This window comes from Epithele typhae, assembly GCF_022376455.1.
Source record: "Epithele typhae strain CBS 203.58 chromosome Unknown BXZ73scaffold_3, whole genome shotgun sequence".
In the NCBI taxonomy this organism is placed as follows: Eukaryota; Fungi; Basidiomycota; class Agaricomycetes; order Polyporales; family Epitheliaceae; genus Epithele; species Epithele typhae.
In genome coordinates, this window is record NW_025954194.1 from 828,245 (window position 1) to 851,985 (window position 23,741).

General features: G+C 56.8%; 8 protein-coding genes and 1 non-coding gene across 9 annotated transcripts; 5 read left to right on the forward strand and 4 right to left on the reverse strand.

Moving 5' to 3' along the window:
- Window positions 1-1,062: 1,062 nt before the first annotated feature.
- On the forward strand, window positions 1,063-5,504 carry BXZ73DRAFT_39230 (uncharacterized protein; the record flags this gene model as incomplete). The annotated part of the gene is made up of 10 exons (XM_048018337.1): window positions 1,063-1,548; window positions 1,606-1,676; window positions 1,724-2,491; window positions 2,542-2,752; window positions 2,802-3,819; window positions 3,870-4,040; window positions 4,097-4,420; window positions 4,476-4,613; window positions 4,669-5,124; window positions 5,182-5,504. 10 exons carry the CDS (start codon window positions 1,063-1,065, stop codon window positions 5,502-5,504), a joined length of 3,966 nt encoding a protein of 1,321 aa, XP_047882639.1.
- Window positions 5,505-5,774: 270 nt separating this feature from the next.
- Window positions 5,775-5,846, forward strand: BXZ73DRAFT_t17. Its single transcript has one exon. It is a non-coding gene; the product is annotated as a tRNA-Asp (tRNA).
- Window positions 5,847-6,226: 380 nt separating this feature from the next.
- Window positions 6,227-8,555, reverse strand: BXZ73DRAFT_96775 (glycoside hydrolase family 16 protein; the record flags this gene model as incomplete). The annotated part of the gene is made up of 11 exons (XM_048027161.1): window positions 6,227-6,320; window positions 6,370-6,539; window positions 6,588-6,698; window positions 6,754-6,830; window positions 6,881-7,010; window positions 7,063-7,113; window positions 7,168-7,404; window positions 7,454-7,997; window positions 8,061-8,254; window positions 8,316-8,378; window positions 8,439-8,555. 11 exons carry the CDS (start codon window positions 8,553-8,555, stop codon window positions 6,227-6,229), a joined length of 1,788 nt encoding a protein of 595 aa, XP_047882640.1.
- A 376-nt stretch (window positions 8,556-8,931) lies between these two features.
- On the reverse strand, window positions 8,932-11,404 carry BXZ73DRAFT_87212 (beta-glucan synthesis-associated protein; the record flags this gene model as incomplete). The annotated part of the gene is made up of 11 exons (XM_048024474.1): window positions 8,932-9,025; window positions 9,079-9,248; window positions 9,303-9,413; window positions 9,473-9,549; window positions 9,606-9,735; window positions 9,790-9,849; window positions 9,906-10,142; window positions 10,197-10,740; window positions 10,794-10,969; window positions 11,021-11,062; window positions 11,294-11,404. 11 exons carry the CDS (start codon window positions 11,402-11,404, stop codon window positions 8,932-8,934), a joined length of 1,752 nt encoding a protein of 583 aa, XP_047882641.1.
- Window positions 11,405-12,748: 1,344 nt separating this feature from the next.
- Window positions 12,749-14,031, reverse strand: BXZ73DRAFT_39872 (uncharacterized protein; the record flags this gene model as incomplete). The annotated part of the gene is made up of 4 exons (XM_048018466.1): window positions 12,749-13,392; window positions 13,444-13,530; window positions 13,580-13,714; window positions 13,764-14,031. The coding sequence occupies 4 exons, from the start codon at window positions 14,029-14,031 to the stop codon at window positions 12,749-12,751; spliced, it is 1,134 nt and encodes a 377-aa protein (XP_047882642.1).
- A 164-nt stretch (window positions 14,032-14,195) lies between these two features.
- Window positions 14,196-16,101, forward strand: BXZ73DRAFT_39955 (Ima1 N-terminal domain-containing protein; the record flags this gene model as incomplete). The annotated part of the gene is made up of 6 exons (XM_048018477.1): window positions 14,196-14,397; window positions 14,455-14,573; window positions 14,624-14,930; window positions 14,983-15,152; window positions 15,211-15,369; window positions 15,424-16,101. The coding sequence occupies 6 exons, from the start codon at window positions 14,196-14,198 to the stop codon at window positions 16,099-16,101; spliced, it is 1,635 nt and encodes a 544-aa protein (XP_047882643.1).
- Window positions 16,102-16,355: 254 nt separating this feature from the next.
- Window positions 16,356-17,498, reverse strand: BXZ73DRAFT_6425 (mitochondrial carrier; the record flags this gene model as incomplete). Its single annotated transcript, XM_048021766.1, has 6 exons — window positions 16,356-16,548; window positions 16,598-16,670; window positions 16,794-17,015; window positions 17,065-17,099; window positions 17,155-17,354; window positions 17,409-17,498. Coding segments are annotated over 6 exons (813 nt in total), but the record flags the coding sequence as incomplete, so codon positions are not given.
- Window positions 17,499-19,371: 1,873 nt separating this feature from the next.
- BXZ73DRAFT_73841 (zf-C3HC4-domain-containing protein) lies at window positions 19,372-20,325 on the forward strand (the record flags this gene model as incomplete). Its single annotated transcript, XM_048021948.1, has 3 exons — window positions 19,372-19,602; window positions 19,740-19,797; window positions 19,850-20,325. 3 exons carry the CDS (start codon window positions 19,372-19,374, stop codon window positions 20,323-20,325), a joined length of 765 nt encoding a protein of 254 aa, XP_047882645.1.
- A 2,455-nt stretch (window positions 20,326-22,780) lies between these two features.
- BXZ73DRAFT_87216 (spindle assembly checkpoint protein) lies at window positions 22,781-23,668 on the forward strand (the record flags this gene model as incomplete). Its single annotated transcript, XM_048024475.1, has 5 exons — window positions 22,781-22,887; window positions 22,942-23,052; window positions 23,111-23,130; window positions 23,190-23,316; window positions 23,386-23,668. The coding sequence occupies 5 exons, from the start codon at window positions 22,781-22,783 to the stop codon at window positions 23,666-23,668; spliced, it is 648 nt and encodes a 215-aa protein (XP_047882646.1).
- Between the last annotated feature and the right edge of the window lie 73 nt (window positions 23,669-23,741).

Below are 23,741 nucleotides of genomic sequence, written 5' to 3' on the forward strand. Positions count from 1 at the left end.
AGAGACGGGGAGGAGAGGCGCAGCGGAGGCAGACGACGGACGGCAGACTGTGCAGGCGGAGCCACGGACGTGTTCACGCGTAGGCGCCCATATGCTGCGTGTCTGGCGGGCGCCTCGGGGGAGACGGACGGGGATTGGCGGGAGGGGGCGAATTGGTGAGCGGTGGCCGGGATGGGCCTTGGTGTGGTTTAGCTGCAGTCCCTGAAAGATGGCCCCGATCCGCGCTGGCCCGCTTGACACCGCCGCTGCCTTCGGTATCACGACCCCCTCGCGACGGCTAAGAGCCATGGGATAAGAGCCCCCGCGCCGCCCTGCCAGGCCCAACCTCCCCTTCACCCGCCGCTTCTCCCTGGTCCCCGCTTCTCGGTCAGTTCCCCCGCGCCCTGCATTGGCCTCATTCTGATGTGCCCCAGATGGGCTGCATTCCTAGCAAAAAAGCGGTGCTTGAGGCCGACTCGTCAGCGGTCCCGAGGATACAGACGAAGCAGAAGAGAGAGAAGAAGCTGAAGCGAGGACTGGAGTCGCCCACCATCGGCGAGGATGCGGCGCCGTGGGTCAAGAGCACGCACAGACTGCTCTCGGAGAAGGATGGGGCGATTGTGATCACCGACGGGCCGTCATAGCGATTCTGCAAGCCCTCCTTTCTGTGCTTCTCCGGTCCCGGTGGTTCGTCCTCTCCCGTCCCCGCCTTCTTCCCCGCGGCCGCTGACGACCGTGCTGCAGATCGCTGGCGCTCTTCTGCGCTTTCTCGTACATAGTACATCCACCCCACGCTCTCTACTGTTGCTCGTTTGTACATCAGCTTCGTTTTCACCGCCGTATCTGCTCCACGTGATGTGAGACTGAGCGAGCGGGTGTGCCTCCCGCGCAGGTCCGGCTGTGAGAATATGACGTAAGAGTCTCTGGCACGCGGTTGGATCGCGAACGGTGGGAGGTGTGCGGCCGGATGACCGCGCCTCTTGCTTCTCTTCCCTCGCGACGCTCTTGTATCCCCCCTAGACCTGGGCGCAGGCCCACACGACTCCATATCCACGACTGCGACGACCAGCTAATGAACATACCATGTCTGCTCTCTCTATCGACGTCAATAACAACTGGTGGACCACCAGCGGTGGCTCCACCTTCCTCCCTACCGGCACGCACGCCCCTTCCTCCTCCTCCTCCTCCTCCTCCTCCTCCTCCTCCTCCTCACTCTCTTCTTCTGCGACACCCTCCACATCCACATTCCCCTCGAGCCCTCTGACTTCCTCATCTGGGAGCTCTTCGATATCCGCCGGTGATACCTCTTCCATCTCCCTCTCCTCTGACTTGACCACATTCACCACTTCGGTTCCTGTCACTATCTCTAATCCCTCGACAACGTTTACGTCCTTTTCCCAAACCACTGTCACTTCTTCAACCATCTTCACCGCGTTTCCCGACTCCGCCACCGCTGTTCAAGCCAATACTGCCATTCAACCCGTTTGTATAGGCGACGGCGTGGACGCCGGATCGCTCGGGCTGCTTTCCACCCTCTTAATCCCCTCCGTCGTTGGGCTATTGATATGGGTCAGTCCACTATTCCTTGCTGCACGCGCTATGACGCGTAAATTCACGCGTCCACAGCTATTGTTCGCGTTTCTGCGCCCCCGATATCGTCAGGTCTACGGTCTGAGGGAATGGTTCGTCCACCAGAAGTGAGTTGCGTCGCCCTACGAACCCTGTCGCCGCTGACAACTGCTAGCCTTCGGCCCAAACCGCTCGGTCGCTCCTTGTGGGCATTTCTCTTCCCCCATGTACCGCTCGTCCCGTCCATGCCGTCGGACGTCTCCGACGCCGGCCGCTCGCCCTCCAAAGACGCAGAACTTTTCCCATCCGACGAGCAGCTAAGTCAACGGACTCTTTGGATATGCGTCCTTATCGTTGCCGGGTGGACGCTACTCGCGCTTGCAGGCTTCCTCCCCCTCTACATGGTTTCAATCCCTTGCCTCGCCAACAGCGCGCCTACGCCCCAGTTCACCGGCGTGTACTCTGTGCTCCAAGACCTGAGCCTGCTTCGTCTTCTTCAGGCACTAGACGCAAGCTCGCCCTCGGCATCCGATCTTCACCTCATGTTCTCTGTGCGCGACGTGTCCGGGGGCGACCTCGCACGTACCGTACGCATTCGAATCATCATTGCGACGGCTCTCACCATCGTTCTGGGGCTCCTACCCGTGATCTGGAAGATTCTCAAGGAATTCAATCGTACCGTATTGTACCGGGAGCGGTGGGCAGAGGTGCACTGCCGGGGAATCGAGATGGGCTGGCTCGGTGCGCAGCACGTACCCGGATTCGTAGGGTGGGGCGAAAAGCGATTCAAGGACCATCTCGTCAAAATAGGATTGAGTTCGACCTTGGACGCCGTCACCGAACGGAATGCGCGCGCAAAACGGCGCCGGCGTGGAACACACGAGAACGGCGCCGAAGAGAAGGGGAGCTTGGAGGTCGATGTTCAATCGCTCTTCTCGATCAAGTGAGTGCACTGTGCGAGGTTTCCAGAACGTTTCTAAGGTCACGCCACAGCGACACCACCCAGCTTGCTCATCTAATCGACGAACGCGATGAGATCCTGGAGAACCTCGAAGTAGCGGAAACGAAATACATTCAAAGTTTCCGCCTCAGCACGCCAGACCCGTCAATAGCAGATTGGGAACCTCCAGCTCAACCTGAAGAGGCAGAGGCGTTGGCAGCTAGGCCGTCGATCAGTCGTCCCAAGCCTTTGACTAGCGCTAACGTACGTTCAACTTAACTATTCTCTATATCTCGCTCTGATTTCTTGGTAGGACCGCCGTAAGAGGCGTCGAGGTAGAAATCCCGCCTTCGGCTCCTCGTCCTTGCCTCCCACATCCTATGTGCTGCCATCTCAATTCTACAAACTTGCTGAACTTGGGGGAATCACTGGGGGCGAATTTGCGAATCCCGAGAGAGACCTCACCTCATCTGGAGCCCCCAATTCCAGTCACATCAGCTTCACCGAATCCGTCAAACAGCGCCTTGTTGGCTCCAAGTTTCAAGAGATGCATCGGCAGTCCGCGTCGTATGGACCTCTCCCCCTGGGCAGCCCTCTTCACGTGGATGACAGTGGACAGTTAAAACCAATCGCATCCCGTGACATGCCCGGACATAACCAAGCCCCTTACGGCGATAATCATCATGCTTCATGGGATACCTCGGCGTTCAATGACAACACTGGTCAGCCCCACTGGTTACAACAGCAAAATCCAGACGCCATCATGGAAACTGATGAACCGGAAGAGGAGTGGCACGACGTCGCCTACGAGGATCCAGAAGCTTTCCAGAACGCAGAAGAGTACCCGGCAGACGCGCGGCGGCGACCTCGTCCCCCTCGAGCGCAGGCTCGTGTAGGCACCCCCGTCGAAGAGCATCGCGAGACTTTCCCGTTGCGTATGCGCACAGCCGTCGCGCCCGAGCAGATCCCCCCTCCGCACCTGCGCGTGCAACCACGTCAACCCTTCGTGCGCCCACTTTCAGGCGTCGACCATGATGTCTTGGGCGAGACGTACGCAAGCATCAACCATTGGCGATGGAAACTCAAGGTCATCAACTCGGAAATCGCGGAGGTCCAACGCGAGAGCTATAACGACATCGCGGATGGGGCACGCATCAAGGGTTGGTTGCTCGTTGGCCGAGGGCTCAGATTCATCCCAGGCGTCCAGCTCATTGAAGGTCGCGCCAAGGAAGACATTCGTTGGGACGAGCTGCAGAACCACAGGGACTGGATAAAGGATCTGTTGCGCTGGGTTTCCCTCGTTATGGTTGGGTTCGTTCTAGCCGTTGGACGTGCGTTATTTATTTCCCATAAACGCTAGCTTACACTAACGGCCTTGCAGTAACGGCGGTCGCGGGTCTCGCAGTCGCACAAGCGCCAGACGTTGCCCACTACTTCCCTTTCCTCCTGCCAATGACAACCAGCAACCCAGTTGCCGCGGGTGTTGCGACATCTTTGGCCGCCGCTACTGCGGCCAGCCTGTTTATTGGCATCGCCCTTTGGATCTTGCGCGGTGAGTTCTGTTACCATCGCCATGTCGTTCTCCAGGGCGCTGATTCCGCTTATCAGCGTCTGTCAACACGGCTAGTTCCATTTCCGTGTCTGGCACGCAGCTTATCATATTCAAGACGATGTTCTGGCTGTTCACTGCTGTAGTGGGCATCTGGTTGTTCGCCGTTGGTGCCGTGCTATTTGCGATGCATGCTCTCAGCAACAACTCGGGAGTGACACACTCGATATCCAACGGCGCAATCTACATGAGCACCTTCGCCATGTCCCTCATCTTGAACGTTGCCATCATCTTCCCCGGTCTCCTGTTACTTCAACCCATCCGCCTGTGGCAGGTGACAAGAGCAGAAAAGGCTGCCATTACGCCTCGTCAGCGATTCCGAGGTGCGCAAGCCTTATGTAGAGCACCCAATATCATACTGATGGAGATTCTCAACAGCCGTATACCCTCGGACCTACGACCCATCCTATGCCATCAGTTGCTGTATTCTCGCCGTCATCTTTGCATCCGCTTTTGCTCTGATTTTTCCTATACTTGCGCCTGCTGCCTTGCTATTGCTTTTCCTTACACTAGTTGGTGAGTCACCTAAATGTCACGTTTGGGGAAGTTCTAAGGGTGCTTTTCCTTCCAGCACATCGATTCCTTATTGGCTATGTTTATGGACGAACACACTCCCAAACGGGTGGCCTCCTACAAATTTGGATTCTGCGTCGTCTTTGCACCATCGTTGCCTTCCAACCACTCCTCCTGGGCCTCATCTTCCTCTCCCGACGTCTCTGGGTTGAAGGCGGTGTTCTTGTAGGGACAGCTCTTTTCGTCGTTGTGGCGGCGGAGAGTTTCTGCAACTGGAGAACCAAGCAGCCAGGACACAAGTCGCTCTTCCCAGTCACCATCGGCGCTCTGGACGCATTCCGGCAGACCGCCAAACCGTCCAGAAACCTAGAGCTAGACGAAGAGGTCACCAGCCTCGTCAGCTCAGCGAGGAACACGCGCGCCCGTGGTTCTTTTGCATCGGTGCTCGAGATGATGTCCCTCACGCTCGCGGTTAGCCCATCACCGTCAGAGAAGCGAGGGCCTGTTCCTCTCGGTACGTTCTTCCCTTTTGCCGGTCTCTCCGTACCCCTCATTCAACCCGAACGTACAGAAACCGAAACCCTCGACGATCTGACCGCGACGGAGCGCGCCGCGCGGACGAACCCCGACGCGCCCCCACGTCTGCCTCCGCTCTCTGCGGACCATGCGGAGGAGATGGCAGGGGTGCTCTACGCGCCCGAGCTGCTCGCGCCCCCGCCGGTGATCTGGCTCCCGAACGACGTCGGTGGGATCGGCCGCTCTGAGGCTTACGACCTCCAGCGGTACCACCACCTCACGGTCACGCTCGACGTGCGCGCGAAGGAGGACGTACATTGGCAGCAGCCGCTCTCCTCGTCGACCCACTCGCCGCCGCAGACCGGCAGCCCGATGTAGCGTAGGCCGCTACTTGAACACTCGTTTTCGCAGTTCTCGTGCGGTGAAAGCGCGTGAGCAGGACTCTTCACGAATGTATTCTGATGTTATGCCTAAGTAATGTATGTTTTACTTTACACGGACATTCAATGTATTGCCCCTCAGGTCTCAGACCTCAGGCCTTCTGGGCTGTCGCGACATTACACACACAATCATCACAGTAAAAAGGGGCTCCAGGGCTTCGCGTGCTAGAGTGCCTATATAGTTGGAGTTGGCAAGCTGCTAAGCAAGTCTCTGTTCGTATATCGGTTAGTACACGCGCTTGTCACGCGCGAAAGCGGGGTTCGATTCCCCGACAGAGAGTTTTTTGTACGCATAGGGACGCCAGACAGTCCCAGAACACACTCAGCTTCTCCAGCTCAGGCTCTCCATCATGCAGTGACTGATATGTCTGCCGATGCATGTTTTCCTTCCTATTTGCTCCCGCGAAGTATCCAGAGCTAAACGAGAAAGAAGCGACCGGGTCATGTAAAGAGATGAGTAGTATAGTAGTGCACGGAGCGTTGGGAAGGAAACACAAGTACAGATGTGATAGGTATATCGAGTAAGGACCGGACGTGGATAACGGGACGCAGTTCCGCACAGCCACAACTCTCAGATGACAATGTCGGTTATGAGCTCACGAGCTTCTAGAATATACTTAAAAGAACCGTAAAGTAGACACTGTGCAAGGGCCCAAACGCTTAGCATTCACCCAAAAAGCTGCTCTTGGGGAACGGCTGTTTAAAGTCGTCCCGCCACGTCGTCAGGTTTGGGTTCGTGTAAGCTTCGAGGTATCTGAAAGGGGGATGAGAATGGTGATTCAATGGCTCCACAATATACGCACTCCTCAATATACGCCGCGGTAGGGAAGTCCGCAGGATCGCATCCAATGTTGATGTTATCCGGATCCTGGTACACTCGGATCCAGTCAACACGCATGGTCGTCGGGAAGATTAAATTCTTCAAGTCGACAAAGCCGAAGTTGGCCGACATGCCCAAGTTCGCGATGATGTACTACGACGCGGTTAGGTACGATTCTACACAAATTAACGGCACACATACCATAGGCTCTTGAGGAACAGGACGAGGTCCAATCTCAACCGAGGGATCGGCGGCAAACCCGGGCTGCTTCAACGTCCAAGCCACCTTGCCATCAGATATCCAGGTGATGTACTTTAAAAAACGTCAATAAAAGAAATTCAGAGTGGAGACTCAAGGTGTTACTAACCGCATTATCAAAGCCAGGCTTGTACTGGATGCCGTAGATAGAGAACACTCCACCGGTGTGCTCGTAGGCTTGTTGATCTGATGTGCAATGAGCAGGAGCCTCAATACCGAAGGTATGGTGCACTCACTGGTCTGAGTAACGCCTGAGCTGGCTTGCTGGAACGCAGCACCAACGTAGGGGTTCAGGACAGTGATGTCGGGGTCTGGAATGATCAAGTTGTCGGACGTGTTGAACCAGGCGTAGTTCGCGTTGAAAGGCTGAGCCAATCACCTCAGTACACCTTCCTCGACGAGCAAACGAGCTACTCACGCCCCACTGCGCCGATTGAGAGACTTGACCCGACAAGGGGTCCCCAGAGATCTTTTCAGAGGAGATCAGTTCAACGCCTCCTCTGTATGCCGATCAACTCAGTACCTGTGCTTCGAACATATCGATTTCGGGGGCAGCGCGGCCGACGTAGGTACCATCGGCGTGCACAGGTCCAGGGTGAGATTCCCCAGCGCAAGTGCAACGAGAAAGCTTCTGTCCTGGGAGGTAAGACAGTTCGAAGTCATAATCCCTACCACCCGTGGTTGTTGCCGCAAGCGGGAGACCGTTCATTGTTTGGTTGGCCACGGTGCCCACATCGCAGGAGTCGTATGTGTATGGCCACTGGACGAGGCGTCAGATATTGCACTCCCAACAGGGATAAGAAACGCACCATGCCCTCCAGACTTGCACCGAATCCGGCGCGTCCAAGGTTCCCCATAGTCCAGATGGCGGGCCACAGGCCAAGGATATTATTCGCGCCAGGCAGGATCACGGAGGCCAACACCAGACCACCCGTGAAGCAGAACTTATTCCATGTCGACATCATCCCGCCCTGATACTGAAGACCGTGGGTGTCCTTGCGGCTCAGGGTGATCTCGAGGGCACCATTCTTCGTCGTGATCGCCGCGGGATCATACCACTCCATGTTGTTCGTCTGCCAGTAATGCAGGTCGACAGCCTCCCAATACGGATCCTCGCCAGGGTAGAAGGTGCGCCCATCGATGTTGAACTCGTCGCTGAAAACGAGTTGCCACTCCTTGTTTGTGATGACATCAAGGTAAGTGCGAGCGTCCTCGGGTGTCTCGAGGTCGACGAGACCCCAGTTGCCAGGCATGGACGGCACTTGTCCAGTGGCATTGGTTCCGCCAAGGTTAAAGCCACCAAGAGTGGATTGCGGCGTCCGTGTGAAGTAACTGATGAGAGGATAGCCGGCGCTGACAGACGGGAGTATAAGCATGAGCGGTGCGGTTTATGACGGTGCGAGAAGCAAGACTCACAAAAGGGTCAACATGCCCGCTCCCAAGATCAGCATACAGCCCAAGTTGGCGAGACCCCTGGAGGTGAAGATGTGGCCGCCCTTGTCGCTTTTGCGGTCCCGCCGTGGGTCGGGGTTGTGGAGGAAGTCATCTTGTTCGGGAGTGTCCACCGAGAGGTCGGCACCCCATGAGCGTGGGTCGGGGGAGAGGGAGTACTGGCGTCACGCAGCATGCCGTCATGACAAGGGCAGGGAAGTGAGAATGAGCACAGCACACCTTGTCCGACAAAGATGCTGGGATTGCGTCGCCGCCTTTGCCGGTAGTAAAACGAGTGTCGTTCTGTGGACGCCGCCACGGCGTGAGCACGGTGGTGTGGAGAGCAATGAGAGGGGGACGGACCAAAGAGTACTCGGAGGCCATGGGGCGGAAACGGTCCGAGTCCGCGCCTGGCGTGCCACTGAGAAGGAGACTGGCGGAAGAGGGAGGGCTCTTGTCATAGGGCCGTCTGTACGCCATGGGGGCAGGAGGGGAAGAGAGAGAGCGCAGAGGGAACGAGCGGAAGGGTTGAGAGCAGAGAGCCAGCGTCGAGAGCGGCGAGAGAGCGCCGTCGGGAAGGCGCGCCGGACGCGACGCCTCCCGCAGCCAGCCAATCGCGCGGGCGCCGGAAACAAGCGAGCACGTCTCGGGTGACAGCGCTCCAACGATCTCGTCCCCAAAGTGTTCTCCCGCACCCGACTGGCAACATATCATTACTCGCGGTGAGCCACATACATCTGTAACTGCCCCACCGACGTCAGCACTCGCCGCGACCACTTGCCAGTACTTCTGCACTTACCGACACCCTAGAGTACTTAAACGTATACTAATAGAAACAGCACCTCGCACCGTCCGCTCAGCACTCGCCCAGGAAACTGTTCTTCGGGAACGTCTGCTTGTAGTCGTCCACCCATGTCGTCAGATTGGGGTTCGAATACGCCTCGGAGTACCTGGGCAGCACCCCGTGAGTTCCGCTTCCAGTTAACCGGGAGCTTCGACTTACTCTGCGATGTACGCCGCCGTCGGGAAGTCGTCCGGATCGCAGCCTATGTTGATGTTCCCTGGCTCCTGATACACTCGGATCCAGTCTACGCGCATCGTCGATGGGAACTGCAAGTTGTCGTAGTCCACGGTACCGAAGTTCTCGGAGATGCCCAGGTTCATGATCAAGTACTGTCGTCACACACAGGTCAGCCCACCGAATGGTCCTGGCTGCCAGCCACTCACCATGGGTTCCTGAGGGACTGGTCTTGCACTAATCTCGACTGTAGCATCCGCTGCCATACCCGCCGCTGTCAGCTTCCACGCGAGAGCCCCGTTGGCGATCCATCCTATGTACTGGGCACCCCCATTAAGCTGACTGACCCATCTCGAGGCACTGGACTTCTAGTACATACCGCATCGTCGTAGCCTGGGGCATACTGGAAACCGTATGTGGAGTATTGGTAGCCATTGAACTCGTACGCCTTTTGATCTGGACGACCGATTTCAAATTAACGTCTCTGGGGGTGGCACGACAACGCGACCCACCAACTGTGGTCACGCAAGACGTCGCTTGCTGATATACACCACCCTTGTAGCTGTTGAGCACGGTGATAGTCTCGTCGGGGATGTACAACGTCTCGGAAGTATTGTCCCACGTGTACTGATAGTTGAAGGGCTGGAAGGCCGACGTTAGAAATCCTGGTCAGACGACACTTCGCGTTGTACGCACGCCCCATTGTCCCGATAGCGAAACCGATCCGACGTTGGTGGAGAGGGAATCTCCTTCGACCTGTTGGCGGTGTGGGTCTATTGGCCTATCCCGGAGAAGTCACGCCGTGGACATACCTGCGCCTCAAACATGTCAATCTCTGGCGCCGATCGGCCAACATACGTTCCGTCCTTGTGGGCGGGCCCAGGATGCGACTCGCCCTCGCAGGTACACCGGGAAAGGCGCTGGCCAGGCAGGTACGAGAGCACCCCGTTGTCGCTGGAGCCGTTGTCTTCTGTTGCGGCGACCGGCAGCCCGTCCTTCGTCTGGTTGGCCACCGTGCCGACGTCGCACGAGTCGTACGTGTATGGCCACTAGCGCCACTAAGTGTGAGTCGACAGATTAGAGACAGAAAGCCAAAGACGCACCATGCCTTCTAGCGATGCACCATAACCCGCACGACCCAAATTGCCCATCGCCCATATGGCGGGCCAGAGACCCTTGACGTTGTTGAAACCGGGAAGCATCACGGAAGCTTCGACCAGGCCGCCCGTGAAGCAGAACTTATTCCACGTGGCCATCATCCCGCCCGTATATGCGAGATTGTGGTTCTCCTTCTGCGAGAGCTGAATCTCGAGCGAGCCGTTCTTAGTCGTGATAGCCGCGGGGTCGTACCACTCCTTGTTGTTCGTCTGCCAGTAGTGGAGGTCGACGGCTTCCCAGTAAGGATCATCTCCGGGGTAGAACGACCGCCCTTCGACGTTGAACTCGTCGCTGAAGACGAGCTGCCATGTTGCACCGTTCACATAATCCGTCTTCGTGCGGACGTCTTCGGGCGTTTCATCATCGATGAGACCCCAGTTGCCCGAAATGTCAGGAACCTGGCCAGATGCATTGGTTCCGCCAAGGTTGAAGCCACCGAGATTTGATTGTTTGTGCTCCGTGAAGTAGGTAATGAGCGGGTAACCCGCGCTACAATTCGTTCGGCGTCTTTTTGAGTGCGTACATGAGACAGAACTACTCACAAAAGGGTGATAATCCCGGCACAGAGGACGAATATGCAGCCCAAGTTCATGAACCCTCGGCCGGTGAAGATGTGTCCACCTCCATCGTACTTGCGATCCCTTCGTGGTTCAGGCGAGTGCAGTTGATCGTCCGCGTCTGGTTCATTAAACTCGGCGGGGTCGAGGGGGAGAATGAACTGGACGCGCGAGTGAGTGGAATGAGGCGCGCGTGGATGACTGTGACGTACCTTGTCTGTGATCGAAGGTGGAAGAGGCGCATCTGCGCTCGCCTGATCACAGGTGAGCGGCCCGTAAGCTACAGAAGGGAAAGTGGACGGACATACGAATGATTGGGCACTGGCAGACAGTCTCGATCTACGAGTAAAGGGCCCACCACTCCTCATCTCGCTAGGGCTGAGGAGAGAATGACTGGAGCCAGAAGGTGATTTATGGCCATGGTGGTTGGGGAAGGCGGCCATCCGAGCTGGAGAGTCGTAGAAGTACTAGGGAGGGTGAACTACCGACGTGGAGTACGGCGTAATGGTGCTGTTGGGTCGAGCTTGCGCAGAGGGATATGCCTCGCCCTGCTCGCAAACCGCCACCCGTTCGCGCGCAGCCACTATGCCGGACATCGGGCAAGAGCGACGAGCAATGGCTGCGGAGTGATCGGAAGGCCGTTAGGTCGTCAGCTGCGTCTTGCCGCTCTAGGGCCCAAGGAGCCCAGGACCGTGGCATCGTGAGGCGATTCATTCACATTCGCGATGTAACGCGAGCATATGCCTATGTGGCCAAGAAGTTGAAAATTGGATGCGCATGCGTGGCACGGCGCAAGAGTGCCCAGCGCGGCGCGGCGTGTCGGTGGGTGGCGGTCTAAGTAAGTGCAGATAGAGGCTCGGCGAGAAAGAGGCGCGCGGCGCCAAAACGACGTACCTGTCAAGCGTGTCGGAGGCTAGCACAATGGCGTCTGACTGACTGCGCGAGGGACGAGGGACTCGGCTGCATCGCGGCCGGGCGTGCATTCGGTGGGGGGCAGAGGCGCGGCCTCCTTGGCTTCGACGTCTTTATAGCCCAGCGACAGATCCGCTGAGGTCCCAGCGCACGAGAACTCGAAGAATCCATCAAATGATCAGTCGCCGAGTCGGTCGCGGTCAAGCGCACAGCGCCTTCCCAAACCACCCTCGCCAAGTCGCTTCCCCTCTGCTGTGCTCTCCGTCCCCTTATACAGCAGCACTATGCGCACCCGATATAGGTTCGTCAGGAGGCATCCATATGTCGGGGATATATTCAAAGTTGCGGCGCAACACTGTGCGCATCAGCTACTCTAGACTCACATCAATCAGGTCTCCAAGTTGGGTCATAGGTCGGTCGGCGCTTCATACACGCAAAGCGCTGGCCATCCGGAGACTCTGTCTAGTCTATTGGGGGCTTTGAGAGAGGGCATAAGCGTTTGTGTCGTTGCTCTGCACCTTTGGTGGACGATAGATACCAGCGAGGCGTCCGAGGGCGGCAGAATCGGCCGCGCGAACTTCGACCTCGGTATGTTGAAGGACGCGTAGTGGGAAACGTCGACGGAAGACCGCAATGCAAGAAGGAGGACGGGGTGGAAACGTCAGGCGATGCTCGAGAACAAGACACTGTTCGTAGACGGCGGAAAGGGCGGCTCCGACGCAGAGTAGCTGCTTGTCCGCCGACGCCCTTTCTCGCGATCATCTACTGGAGCTTCGTATGTCGTTCCTCGGAGCTTCGAGGTGTCCCCTGAGGAGTGGAAGGGGGCGCATTGTAGGGGTACCGTATAGCTGCGAGATGTAGTCCAGATATGCTTTGTATCAACCAGTCGAGGGTAGCGTCATCGTTGACTCTTGGCTGGTGGTAGGCCGCGCCCTCGAAGGGAAGGAAGGACTACGACTGTGCACATAATACCAATCGGGCGCATCCTATGATAACGTACGCTGACACTAACGGGATTTCACGTCAAGTTAGCCCAGGTCAACCCCTGCGTAAGCCGGGAAAAGGAGACCTGACTGATGTGGGCTCCAGGTGCTAGTGTCCATCCCTGCACCTTCTAACAGATTCAAAATACCTCCGTTTGCGCCTGCACCCGAACGCTGCAACTCCTTGACAGCCTTTTCGACCCGTTCCAACCCGGTCTGATCCTCACCCTCACCTCCCACCTCCAACCCCTGCTCGGCCGCCATCGCATCAATCTGCTTCAGGCGCACCAAGAGCCCCTCGTTCGCTTTTCGCAAAGCGGCCTGAGATCCACAGTCAGCCGTCTCCTGGTGGATCGCCGCTAGCAGATCATCCTTGCGAGCGCCATAATTCGCCAAGGAAGCATGTGGCGCCTGCCCAAAGACCACGTGTGCGACCTCAGCTTCTGGACCAGCGACTGCACCGAGTTCGCTCGGCAGAGCGACCGTGTTCTTGTCCATGTACTTCTGTAGCGAGGTCAGAGCATCCTTGGCTTTCCTTATTCTGTCCCGCTTGGACGGTCGCCCTTTCTTCTTCGCAGGCGGAGGAGCCGACGAATCCGCCTCCCCGAGACCTGTGGCCTGGAGCGCCGCCAAGGCATCTTGGCCATCAGGCACGAAGATTTCTCGCGGAAGCCGAGGTGGGTTTTGTGCTTTGAGCGACGAATGCGGCAATATGTAGAATGCTTGGGCGTCCAGGAGACTGGACAGGACGTGGACGACGTGAGGCTTCAACGACAGGTAAGGCTCGCTCAGATGCTCTGGAAGGGTGATCATGGTGTTGTATACGTCTGTGCCGAGGGCATTAAATCACGGAGTGCACAAATGAGTGTCACACACCCATGGGTATCCCAATGTGAGAGGCACGATAAGTTGTCGGTGGGGCAGAATTCGAAGGCTGGGTATTGTGGAACGTGTAGAGCGCAAGTAAGGCAACAACTTGTGCTGCAGGACTTGAGGTGTCCGCTAATCTTTCTGTGGCCAACATCAGCGGAGTGCAGCTGTGAAGAGGGTGTATTCATACCAACAAATACACGTTCTGTGGTGGACACAAACGCTTGCTTTGCGCGTCCGTCATGGACTCGTAGATGAAGCCAACACCATCCTTGATCGATCCATAGAGATTTGAAGAGTTCGAATGGGCGTGTTGTCTGAGGTAGTTGGGTGGAAAAGGCACGAATGAGATCATCGAAATCCTGTCGTAAGGGATCGACGTAGAGAGACGATGTGAAATAGCTCGGCTGGAGAGAGATGGAGCCCCTCGAGGCAGAAGGCTCTGGTGCAACGGACATGGAGGTCCGGCGGGAATCATGCTGGCGCCAAACAGAGGGAAACATCGCGGACGCGTCTCGTGCACGTGCCGCGGGGACCCTCGACTACGGCCCGTGGCCGATCGTTCAACTGCTCCTCAGCCACAGATGTCCTCCCCTGCGTCCAGGTAGTATCCAACCCCGCCATGCCGACCATCTTCAGGCAACCACAGCCAGTCGCTTGCTTCTTCTGCCAGTCCGACATCTCTCCTACTCCTCGGAACCCCCGCTGCTTCCGATGTCCCCACTGCCTATGTTGGAACCGCTATGATGCAAACGGAGAGCTTGCATCAGACGAGCCTGCCATGCACGACGAGAATCTCAACGCTCGTGCTTTTGCAATGAGAGGTGTGCCGCTCCATGCTCTTCTCAGACGCGTCTTGACCACCCCTCGGGCTCTCATAGCATCACCCCGCAAGGATCGCCTTCCCTCCGTGTATAGGGATGCTGAATTTTGCCATACTTGTCAAACCAACCAGACATTGATACAAAACCTGTTGTCAAACTATCTACCTCCTCCCGATGTATGTGTCGCGCCATGAAGTTGTATCCCTTTCCTGACATCGAGTTGCAGGATCCAGCCTACGAGGGGCGAGCAGCTTCCTTTGCGGACCACCAACGGTCCGTAGAATTTCGATACCCTCCGGTGTGCACGAACTGTCTTCCCGGTGTGGAAGAGAAGATTCGCCAGTCGGACCAGATGGTTCGCGTACGCGCTTTCGGCGGTGCATTGAAGACTACGAAGGGAACGGACAGCCGGAGACGAACATCAGGGACGCAAAGAGAGAAAGACAAGCTGGAACGTGAGCTTAAAGCATGGAAGGTGCGAGGCTATCTTTGGGCGGGTAGTTTCGCGTGCGCCGTGGTTGGCTATGCTTCAAGTAAGCAGACCTCATCACGTTTACTCCGCCTGAAGTGCTCATCCTCCTTTAGTCGCGCTGCGATGCCAGATCTCACCACTTCCCGGAGTTTTCCCCGTCTTACTGTCAGTGCTTGTTGTCTTGTCCCTTCTCTGGACCGCGTGGGATCCCACGTATGCCGTCACACGAAGATACCAATTCCAAGGCAGAGTGGTCCGCGTGCACAATAAAAACCAACATGTTGTGAGTGAACATCTTATCCTATACGTTTTCAAGAGACATTTCTCAGCAATTGTCGCAGATTATGCAACTCTTGATATGGGTCACAAGGTTATGCACGGCCTCTGCGCTTACAGCGTCCCAGTACAACCTCTCCTTCGATCTACTTCATCTATGGGAGGAGCCCTCGTCACGTACAGCGCGGATATATTGTTACACCATGCTATCCTTGGAGGTTGTGGTAAGTGGACTATTCAAACTCCTACCTAAGCGTCATTTTAACGCCTCGCCTGAGGCCTGCGTCTGGACAACCCTAGTCCTCCGAGTGCAACATCCGCCTCCTGTCAGACTGGTAGATTCGAAAGGTCCCGTACGAGCACTGTCGGCCTCCCCTTCCTTACAGTCCACCTCGTCCCGTGGTAGCACTCCCGCGGCAGGCGAGCCTGAATTATTTTCAACACTCTCATTATCGAACAACCCAGTCGTTGCAGGCCCCTCCCATAATCCCATCTTCGGAGTGCCGTCATTCAACTCCAACCAGGCCTCGTCCTCTACCCCTCAATCGTCGCAGAACATGTCTCCTAGGTCCCCTAGCATGGACGTTGACATGGACGACGACAACTGGGACCCCGACGCGATGGACATCGACCCCACTACTCCTCACAGGAAGCGCCGCGCCAACGAGGATGACGCGTCATGGCTCCGGCCACAGCGTTTCTTCGCACCCGAGGAGCCCACCGGACTGGAGAACCTCTTCGCACGCACGATTCGCCTCGCCGATAGCTCGGAGTCGGGTGTGGAGGGGGCGCTGGGCCGCAGACAGTGCGGTAACCAACAGCGGTCGATGATGGCCACATTAGCGCAGGATTGGCGAATATGGGCGGCGTTGTGTTTCGTTCCTCTATCTGCCGTAGTCTTCAATGCCTGGGATGTCCGTAGACGAACCTTCACGCCTATGCCGCTCCCTCTATGACATTACGTTCAATCGCCGATGCACTCTCATTTTGCGGCCTATGTTGTTTGATGAAATTCGTGCAAGGCGTCAAGTCAGTTCGATGTGTATGGGATATCAACGATGAAGGGTGGTATGCTGTCTACCAACTTGTGGTACGAAAGGACCTCTAAAGTAACGGGTATGGATTCAGAGCCAAGAAAGCGGGTACATTTAATGACGAGTCTGTTGTTGGAGGTCAGGCGGTGTTGACATGACACGGAAACTTCAAGGCTTACCTTCTCTGCGCCCATCACCCGCATTGTGCCTTCATAGACCCACAACGCCGACGCATTGACTGGGAAAGCACGCAGAACCGTAGGCCCTAACCCACGAAAGAAGGCCCGGTATCCCCCTTCCGCGAAGATTGTCCTTGCCATTCCCATGAAGGATGGTCTTGGAAAAATTGGAGGCGATGCCATCATCCGGCTGTCGATGCTTCGTCAGTAGAATTAGGTGTACAATCGGCCACCCCCACTTTTTTATATTATCGGCAGGGATAGCCATGAACCAGAAGGCGAAGGACGCGAATCCTCCAGAGAGGAAGGTTGCTGTGGCAGTACTCATCTGGGAGATGTAAGACACGTCAGTCGTGTGGTTACCCTGTGCATAAAAATTAGGCACGTACCGCATACTGAGTACCATCTAGCCTGGCGAATGCTCTCATGAGCAACTGTATGCGTTAGGTGAGAGACTGTTGTAACGACTTATCAAGGCCGTCCTCACCTCTACTGATCCAAACATCCAGAAGAAGTTGCTGCGGAATGCGAGACTCCCAGTGAAACCGGTCCATAGACCGAGCATTCCTTTCGCACGGACAATCTGGCGAATACAGTCGATAGGATTTCTGTACTGGCGATCGGCAGCGGAACGCTGGAGTTGTAGTTGCAACTTCACTGTGAACCTTTCAACGCGAGGCAAAAGAACAGAGGGGGAAACGCACACCTTTGATATGCTCTATTGGCGTGGCTACCAGCGCACTGCAAACGTGAGAGCTCAACCGATGCTCGTGTAGCGATTGAATTTTCGGCTGACCTGGTACATCCTGCGAACAGTCCGGCGATCCCGTGGCCAAGAGGAGTGAGCCGCTGGGCGTCCGACCCAAAGGTGGCCTCGGTTAAGCCCCACCTCAGTAAGAGCAGGCGGTAGTTGTGGAGCGAGCCCAGGAGCACGGAATCAATTGCTGCCCAGCCGACTGCAGGAGGAGTAGCGCCCTTGTACAAGGCGAAAACTGACTGAGATCGCTCGTGTCAGTGCAGGTTTTCACGGTTGTGTGACGGTCACATCACCTCAGTTCTGATTGTTTTTAGGAAGCAGTCGATGGCGTTCTTGTACGTTCCAGGCGGAGAGCACTGCAGTCGCGTTTTGATGGTGTCGAAGCTGGATGTACAGCATAGAGTTCAAGTACTACAGACACGAGCGGTTCAGTATGCAACGTTTCTGGACACGTATCCTGAATGCGGACCTATAAAAGTCACATGCAGTGTGTTGTACTAACCCGTGACCGACAGCTACCTGAGGGAGAGTGAGCAACTGCCATTAGAATGGCATTTATATCTATGGGCCACCTTGGTCAATCCTAAAAAGGCCATTGGCCACTGGTGAGTTAGGATTGAATATAAGTATACGGAGGGAACCACATACCGCTACCCATGCCAGCAAAGGCACCGACGAAACGGACATGGCCAACCTCGGAGTCCGACTCCATGAGGGTTGAATTATTGAACGTTTGAACGCCGATCGACTGGAAAAGTCGCTCGAGGTGGTCTTGAGGTGGTCACCGTCAACTTGCAGCTTGCGTTCTTATGTGCCAGCGCCGTGGCCTCGGAGCGGCGACACGTGAGCAAGTCTCCGAGCGTCTTCATCTCACACTACACGTTTCTTCTTACCATCTCTGCTCGAATGTCGAGTTCAGAATCCTTTCCACGCCGCGTCTCCGAACTGTTTTCTGAACGCGAGCGGTGAAAGGCATCTTGTCCATGAAATCGTTCTCACACCGGTTGCGCGTCTCTTGCGCAAAACCGCACGCCTTCCTCAGCCTTCCTCTCCTGCTTCTCTCTATCACACCGCCAGCAGTACCCCAGTGGCCGCGTTTTATTGGTTTTACGGATTCCTCGTGCTCAATTGGACGACCGCTATGCGTCATGAGCTCAAGTACTTCTGCCGCAGCCACACGGACTAGAATGTTGCAACTTGCCGCCCTTCCTGACCCGCAGGACTCGGACCCCGTGCGCGCAGCCATTCTCGCCGTCTTCACTCACCTCAGGTGCACTAAGCTCGGTATTCCGCGGAACGCCCGCCTATGGTCCTCGAATGGGAGGGGCTTCAGCAGCGGCCCAAAGTGTACAAATACGTGCCAGACTGGGGGGAAAACACTGCCATTGGAAGAGCGGGTGGTACTTGCTGATGAGAAGAGAGAGAGATTCGAGCAACGACACGAGCGAGGAGTTCGGGGCGGTGAACATCTTCGCGCCGCATATCCTGGTCCATCTCATCTAAAGAGGCAAAGCGGAGGGATAACAGATAGCTTCCTAGTTGCGTGGTGGGAACCTTGTGGCAAGCCGGCAGTGAGGGGAAACGATGGCCGAGGGGCGCTCTGGTCACTGTAGCGCCCCACGTGTTCGGTCTTGGTCTGCGGGAGGGAAAAGCGGAGCGCCCGTCCGGGAAGGTCGGGCCCGATGCTGGGCAGAACGCGAGTGTGAGTCGCGATCCCGGACGGTCCGCTTGAGCGCGAGGCCGGAGTGCGACGCGTTCTGCGCCACTCTCACAACCAAAGCGCTGGGAGTGGTGGGTGGGTGCGCTTTGAGCTGCGTGGGTGCGATGCGGGAGGAGACGAGAGGCGATAGCCTTTAGCGCGCTAGCGCGCGTCTCCCTCATCCGGCAACCACCGGCAACCCACGCCTAGAAAGCACCCGTTCGGCCGAGGCGCTCGTTCCTCGCGCCTCGTTCGAACCTCACGCATACCTACCGATTACAGTATTTCAAGCAAATTTGTAGTTAGCTCCGTTTACCTTTCAACATAAAATGGAGCCAAGTCCCCGACCCGATCGGAGGTGCCGGTGAATCGTCTTCGTCAGAAAGTTGGCCTGGGAGAGCAATTGGTGAGACTGCCCTTTCGTCGAAGTCAGCTGCATCCCGCGTCCCACTCCCTACACTGCCGTCCTCAGTCGCCGTCGTCTCACCTTGCCCGCCCAAAACAAGTCTGGTTCTAGGCAGCACTTTGCTTCTCATGTTCTCCTAGTCTCTGTTCTCATGCATGAAGAACGACCTGAAGCCGAGGGCGAAGGAGAACGCGAGCGGCCGGAAACATTGGACCATGCCCATGACGACTCAGAGCCTGGCACCAAACGAGAGCAGGAAGAAACCATCCTGTCCGAGACGGAGACTCAGCCGGACAACAAACAATGCCGCATATGCCTCGAGGGTGCGGACCCAGACTTGGGGAGGCTGATTCGTCCATGTCTCTGCAAGGGGTCAATTAGCGTACGTCCCCACTTCGAGCTTGTAATGTCAACGCGCGGCCAAGGTTCCTTCTCAACTTGCAGCATGTCCATGTCAAATGCCTTCAGCGATGGAGAAACACATCGTCTTCCAGATCTGCTTTCTATGCCTGCCCTCAGTGCGGGTACCACTACCATTTCGCCCGTACCCGCGTGCTGGGCATCGCGACCAACCCAGGTTTGTTGCTAGACCTTCTTGCTGCCTACGGCTTATTGACCAATTGGCGCAGTTGTGATTGCAGTGGTATCCTCGCTGATATTCACTACCATCGTCCTCATCAGCTCCTTCATCACAACATTCTTTACTGCCGGGGAGGACGAGGACGGAACATTCTCCTATACCAACTGGTATCCCCTCGAGATTTTCCGAAGTCTCGTGAGGATGACGATCGGCATCCTGGTCGACGACAACATGATTGACGACTCCACGGGGCGCCACCGACGCAGGACGGCGTTCCCTCCTCAGCCTCAGAAACCGCCGGGTTTACTCCTCAGTCTCTTCCGGCGATTCCTGCTCGGCCTCCCTGTCGTCGGTGCAGGTTCCATCGCTCACATGCTCATTTCCATACCCTTCCCCTTCCACTGGTTGCGCCTGCGCACCCGTCGTGCTCGTGTCGGACGCGAGTCGAAGGATTTAATGGCCCTCATCATCCTCGCAGTGGTCTTGGCGGGGGCCGCCAGGCAGGTTCCGCTGTTCTTCATATGAAGCTGGCAAACTGACGTTGATCCAGAGCCCTTTGGAAGGTGTACCAGCTCACGGCGAAGATGACGAAGCGAGTTCTGTTGCGCGCGGAGGACGCGATTCTCGAAGTACGCTGATGGTAAATGGTTGCGGACTCGTCTGGAATGGTACGGTATACACCCGGGGGGACCATCCGTACTTGTCATTGATTGTGGCTCGCCATGGAGGACGGTATTCAATATTCCTATGTATGCTAATAGTTTTGATAATGTGTTTGTTTGGAAGATGATACGTGACATGTTGCGTAGAGGCCGTAGGTCCGAGTCGGACTGGCTGCCTTTGGGCGGTCAAGCGCCCAGGTGGCTGGCAAGCAGGTAGAGCCCTGTAGAGCCTTGCCCCTTCCTCCAACCGTCCACACATGGGCCCCTGTCGTGGCCCGTGCACGTCAGCCCCCCCTCCACGCCCTCTTGCCAGCCCTCGAGTACGACATAAAGGCGCAACCTCTGCACCGTTTTCTTGACGGAACCTGCTCCCGTGACGCCACTCAGCTTCCCTCTCTCTCAGCCATGGTTCAACACCACATCCTTCAAGGGGCCATCGAAGGGGCCATCAGACATCCAACCTTCACAGCTTCACTTCCCCACCTCTCGGACGACGCGTGGATGAAGATCTTGGCCGGACCCCAAGCTCGCGCGGAAAATGAACGGCTCGAGTTCGTTGGCGATGCCCTCATGTATGCCACACTCGGGCGTCAGATCTATGCGCAGGTGCCGAATGGAACACCCCACTTGTATACGGTGCGTGACATGTGGACCGTCCTATTCCCGTCCGTTGAACCGTTTGCTGTGGACGCATAGTGTTGCCGGGCGGCTTTGCATTCCAACGCCACCTTCTCTCTCTTGTCAGAGAAACTGGACATCATGGCCGTCAGCAGTGCAGTCCTCGAGGCACTAACGGTCCGACCTTTGGTGAAGCCCACCTGGCCCCGAGCAAGAATCGGAACCAGGTGAAAGCCACAGCGGATTTGTTTGAGACGGTCATAGGCGCGTACTACCTTCATCATGGGTTCGAGGCGCTGGATGCCTGGGTTGAGGAGATCTACACCCCTCTCATCAAAGTGGTGGTAGATACCTTCTTCGTGCAGTAAGCCATCACTTCCCCTCCTCATCACTGTTGATCACGGCGCCCCCATGTCGCAGTCAGTACGGCCCTCACCAAAGCTTTGGGAAGGGACCTGGGCCGAAGAAAAGCCATGTCGAACCTCTGAACTTTCGCCCCGGGTTGCTCTCCACCGGACCGCCCATCCACCGTCCTTCAAAACCTGCTCCTGTAGGCTCTCCCCGCGGTGCCGCCACAGCACGCGCGCAGAAGAAGCATGGCGCCGTGGTCAAACAACGACGCTCCACAAGCGAGAAGATCACAACACGGGCGTCCCGCAGTCCGAATCTCAAAGCCAGCGTGCTCGGGCTGACCTCCATCAATGGTACGTTGTCTATACCACTCTGAGCGACGGTCGTGTGCAGTCGCTTACTCGGGGCGCCGAGCAGTTAAGCCAAGACTCGGACTCTCGCCGAGCAAACCGTCGACGTCTGGAGTAAAGCGGGGCCCCCGAGTGGCCAAGCCGAAGCCTATTTATATCGACCTTACGCTCGACTCGGATTCGGAGGAGAACCCCCATCCGCCTGAACGTCAGCCTCTCTACCAACATCCTCTTGTCACTCCACGCATCCTGCGCTCGATCGCCACGGGCGTCGCCAGGCAACCGACACCTGTCTTCGTTCGCGCTCGCTTTACCGCTCAGTGGTCGTCACCCCCGCTGGCGCCACCGGCTCTCTCTCCCTCTGTGGATGGCGATTCAGAGTCGGAAGACGAGCTGCTCTTGGAGAACATGTTGACCGCAGGCGCTCCGTCTTCCGATATGGATATCGGCTCGGAGGCGAGTCCTACCCTTCCCACCCTCAACCTACTTCCGTTCCTCGTTCCCGGCACCCCCGGACACGCCCTCGAGATCCCTTAGCCTTAACCAACCAGGACGACCACATGCTCAGCGGCCTGTTTCGATCTACGTAGTTTTGTTCATGCCTGTAAATGTGCCACATGCCTCCGCCCCCTTTGCGTAGTCTCATGGTATTTGTATAATCTATTTCCTTGGCTCGCTAGATTCTTCTATTGTCGATCACACCCATCCCATACCGAGCTGGCTGGGCAGCGGCAATGTTTGATCACAGTAGTGGTCCGCGTGCCCCTCGTATGTACTGTGCATACGATGTAAGGCCGAGCACTCGCGGCAGATCTAGACTTGTAGACGCGTTACGGTTGCTTGACGCGCGCACGTGCGGGTGTGACACACGCGTCAGCCTGCAGCGCACGCCGAACCGCATTCGTGAGGTCGCATCAAGCACCCAAGACTGCGAACCCGCCCAACAGTCACCTCTCTTTCTCCATCTGCACCCTTTGTTTCCCCACGCGCAGATATACCATGGCCCCAACTAGGCAGAAGCAAAAGCCGACGCCCACTCGGCAGGCCATCACGCTCAAAGGTTCGACTGCCTTGGTGACCGAGTTTTTCAAGTTCGCGGCGAACACGTACGCCCAGCCGGTCGTGCATGTGTGGCGCGGCCTGGATTGATGAGATCTTAGTATCCTGTTCCAGCGCGGGGTCTATCCCGCGGACGACTTTCATATGGTCAAGAAATACGGCCAGACGGTGCTCGTAACGCAAGACCTCGCACTAGAGAACTATCTTGAGAAGTGCGTGTTGGGGTCCTTTGACGACGGCGCAACTAACGGTGGCAAACCACCTCTCTAGGATTCTTAAGCAAGTGAACGGTAAGTCGCGCGCGAGAGTGGCAACGCCGCCGACAACTGAGGCGAGATGATCCGGACAGAATGGCTTCTCACCGGGGCAATTACGCAGCTGGTGCTTGCGATCATATCCAAGGACTCACGCACACCGCTCGAGCGTTGGGTGTTCGACATCAATCTGGTCGAGCTACCGGCGGAAGGCACGGAGGGGTCAGTAGACTGATTTGGCGTTTGGCTGGAGCCGTCTAGAACGGGAGCCCTGATGGGACACACACACAGCGGCGCGGTGACCTCGAAGCCAGAGAGCGAAATCCAGGCAGAGATCCGCAACATCCTGAAACAGATTGTGTCGACGGTGACGTTCTTGCCGGTGATCGACGAGCCGACGGTGTTCAATATCCTGGCGTACACGAAAGAGTCGGCGGACGTGCCTGCGGACGAGTGGGTGGATACGGACCCGCTCGCAATCGAGGCGTCCAAGAGCCAGCAGGTGAAGCTCCGAAGCTTCAGCACAGACGTGCATCGGATCGAGGCCATGGTCGCGTATCGATATGAGGGGTAGAGACAGCGGGCGGCGGGCGGCAGGGGACGCGGGCCCAAGAGAGCGGGATGTTGGTGTACGATGCTGTGGGAAA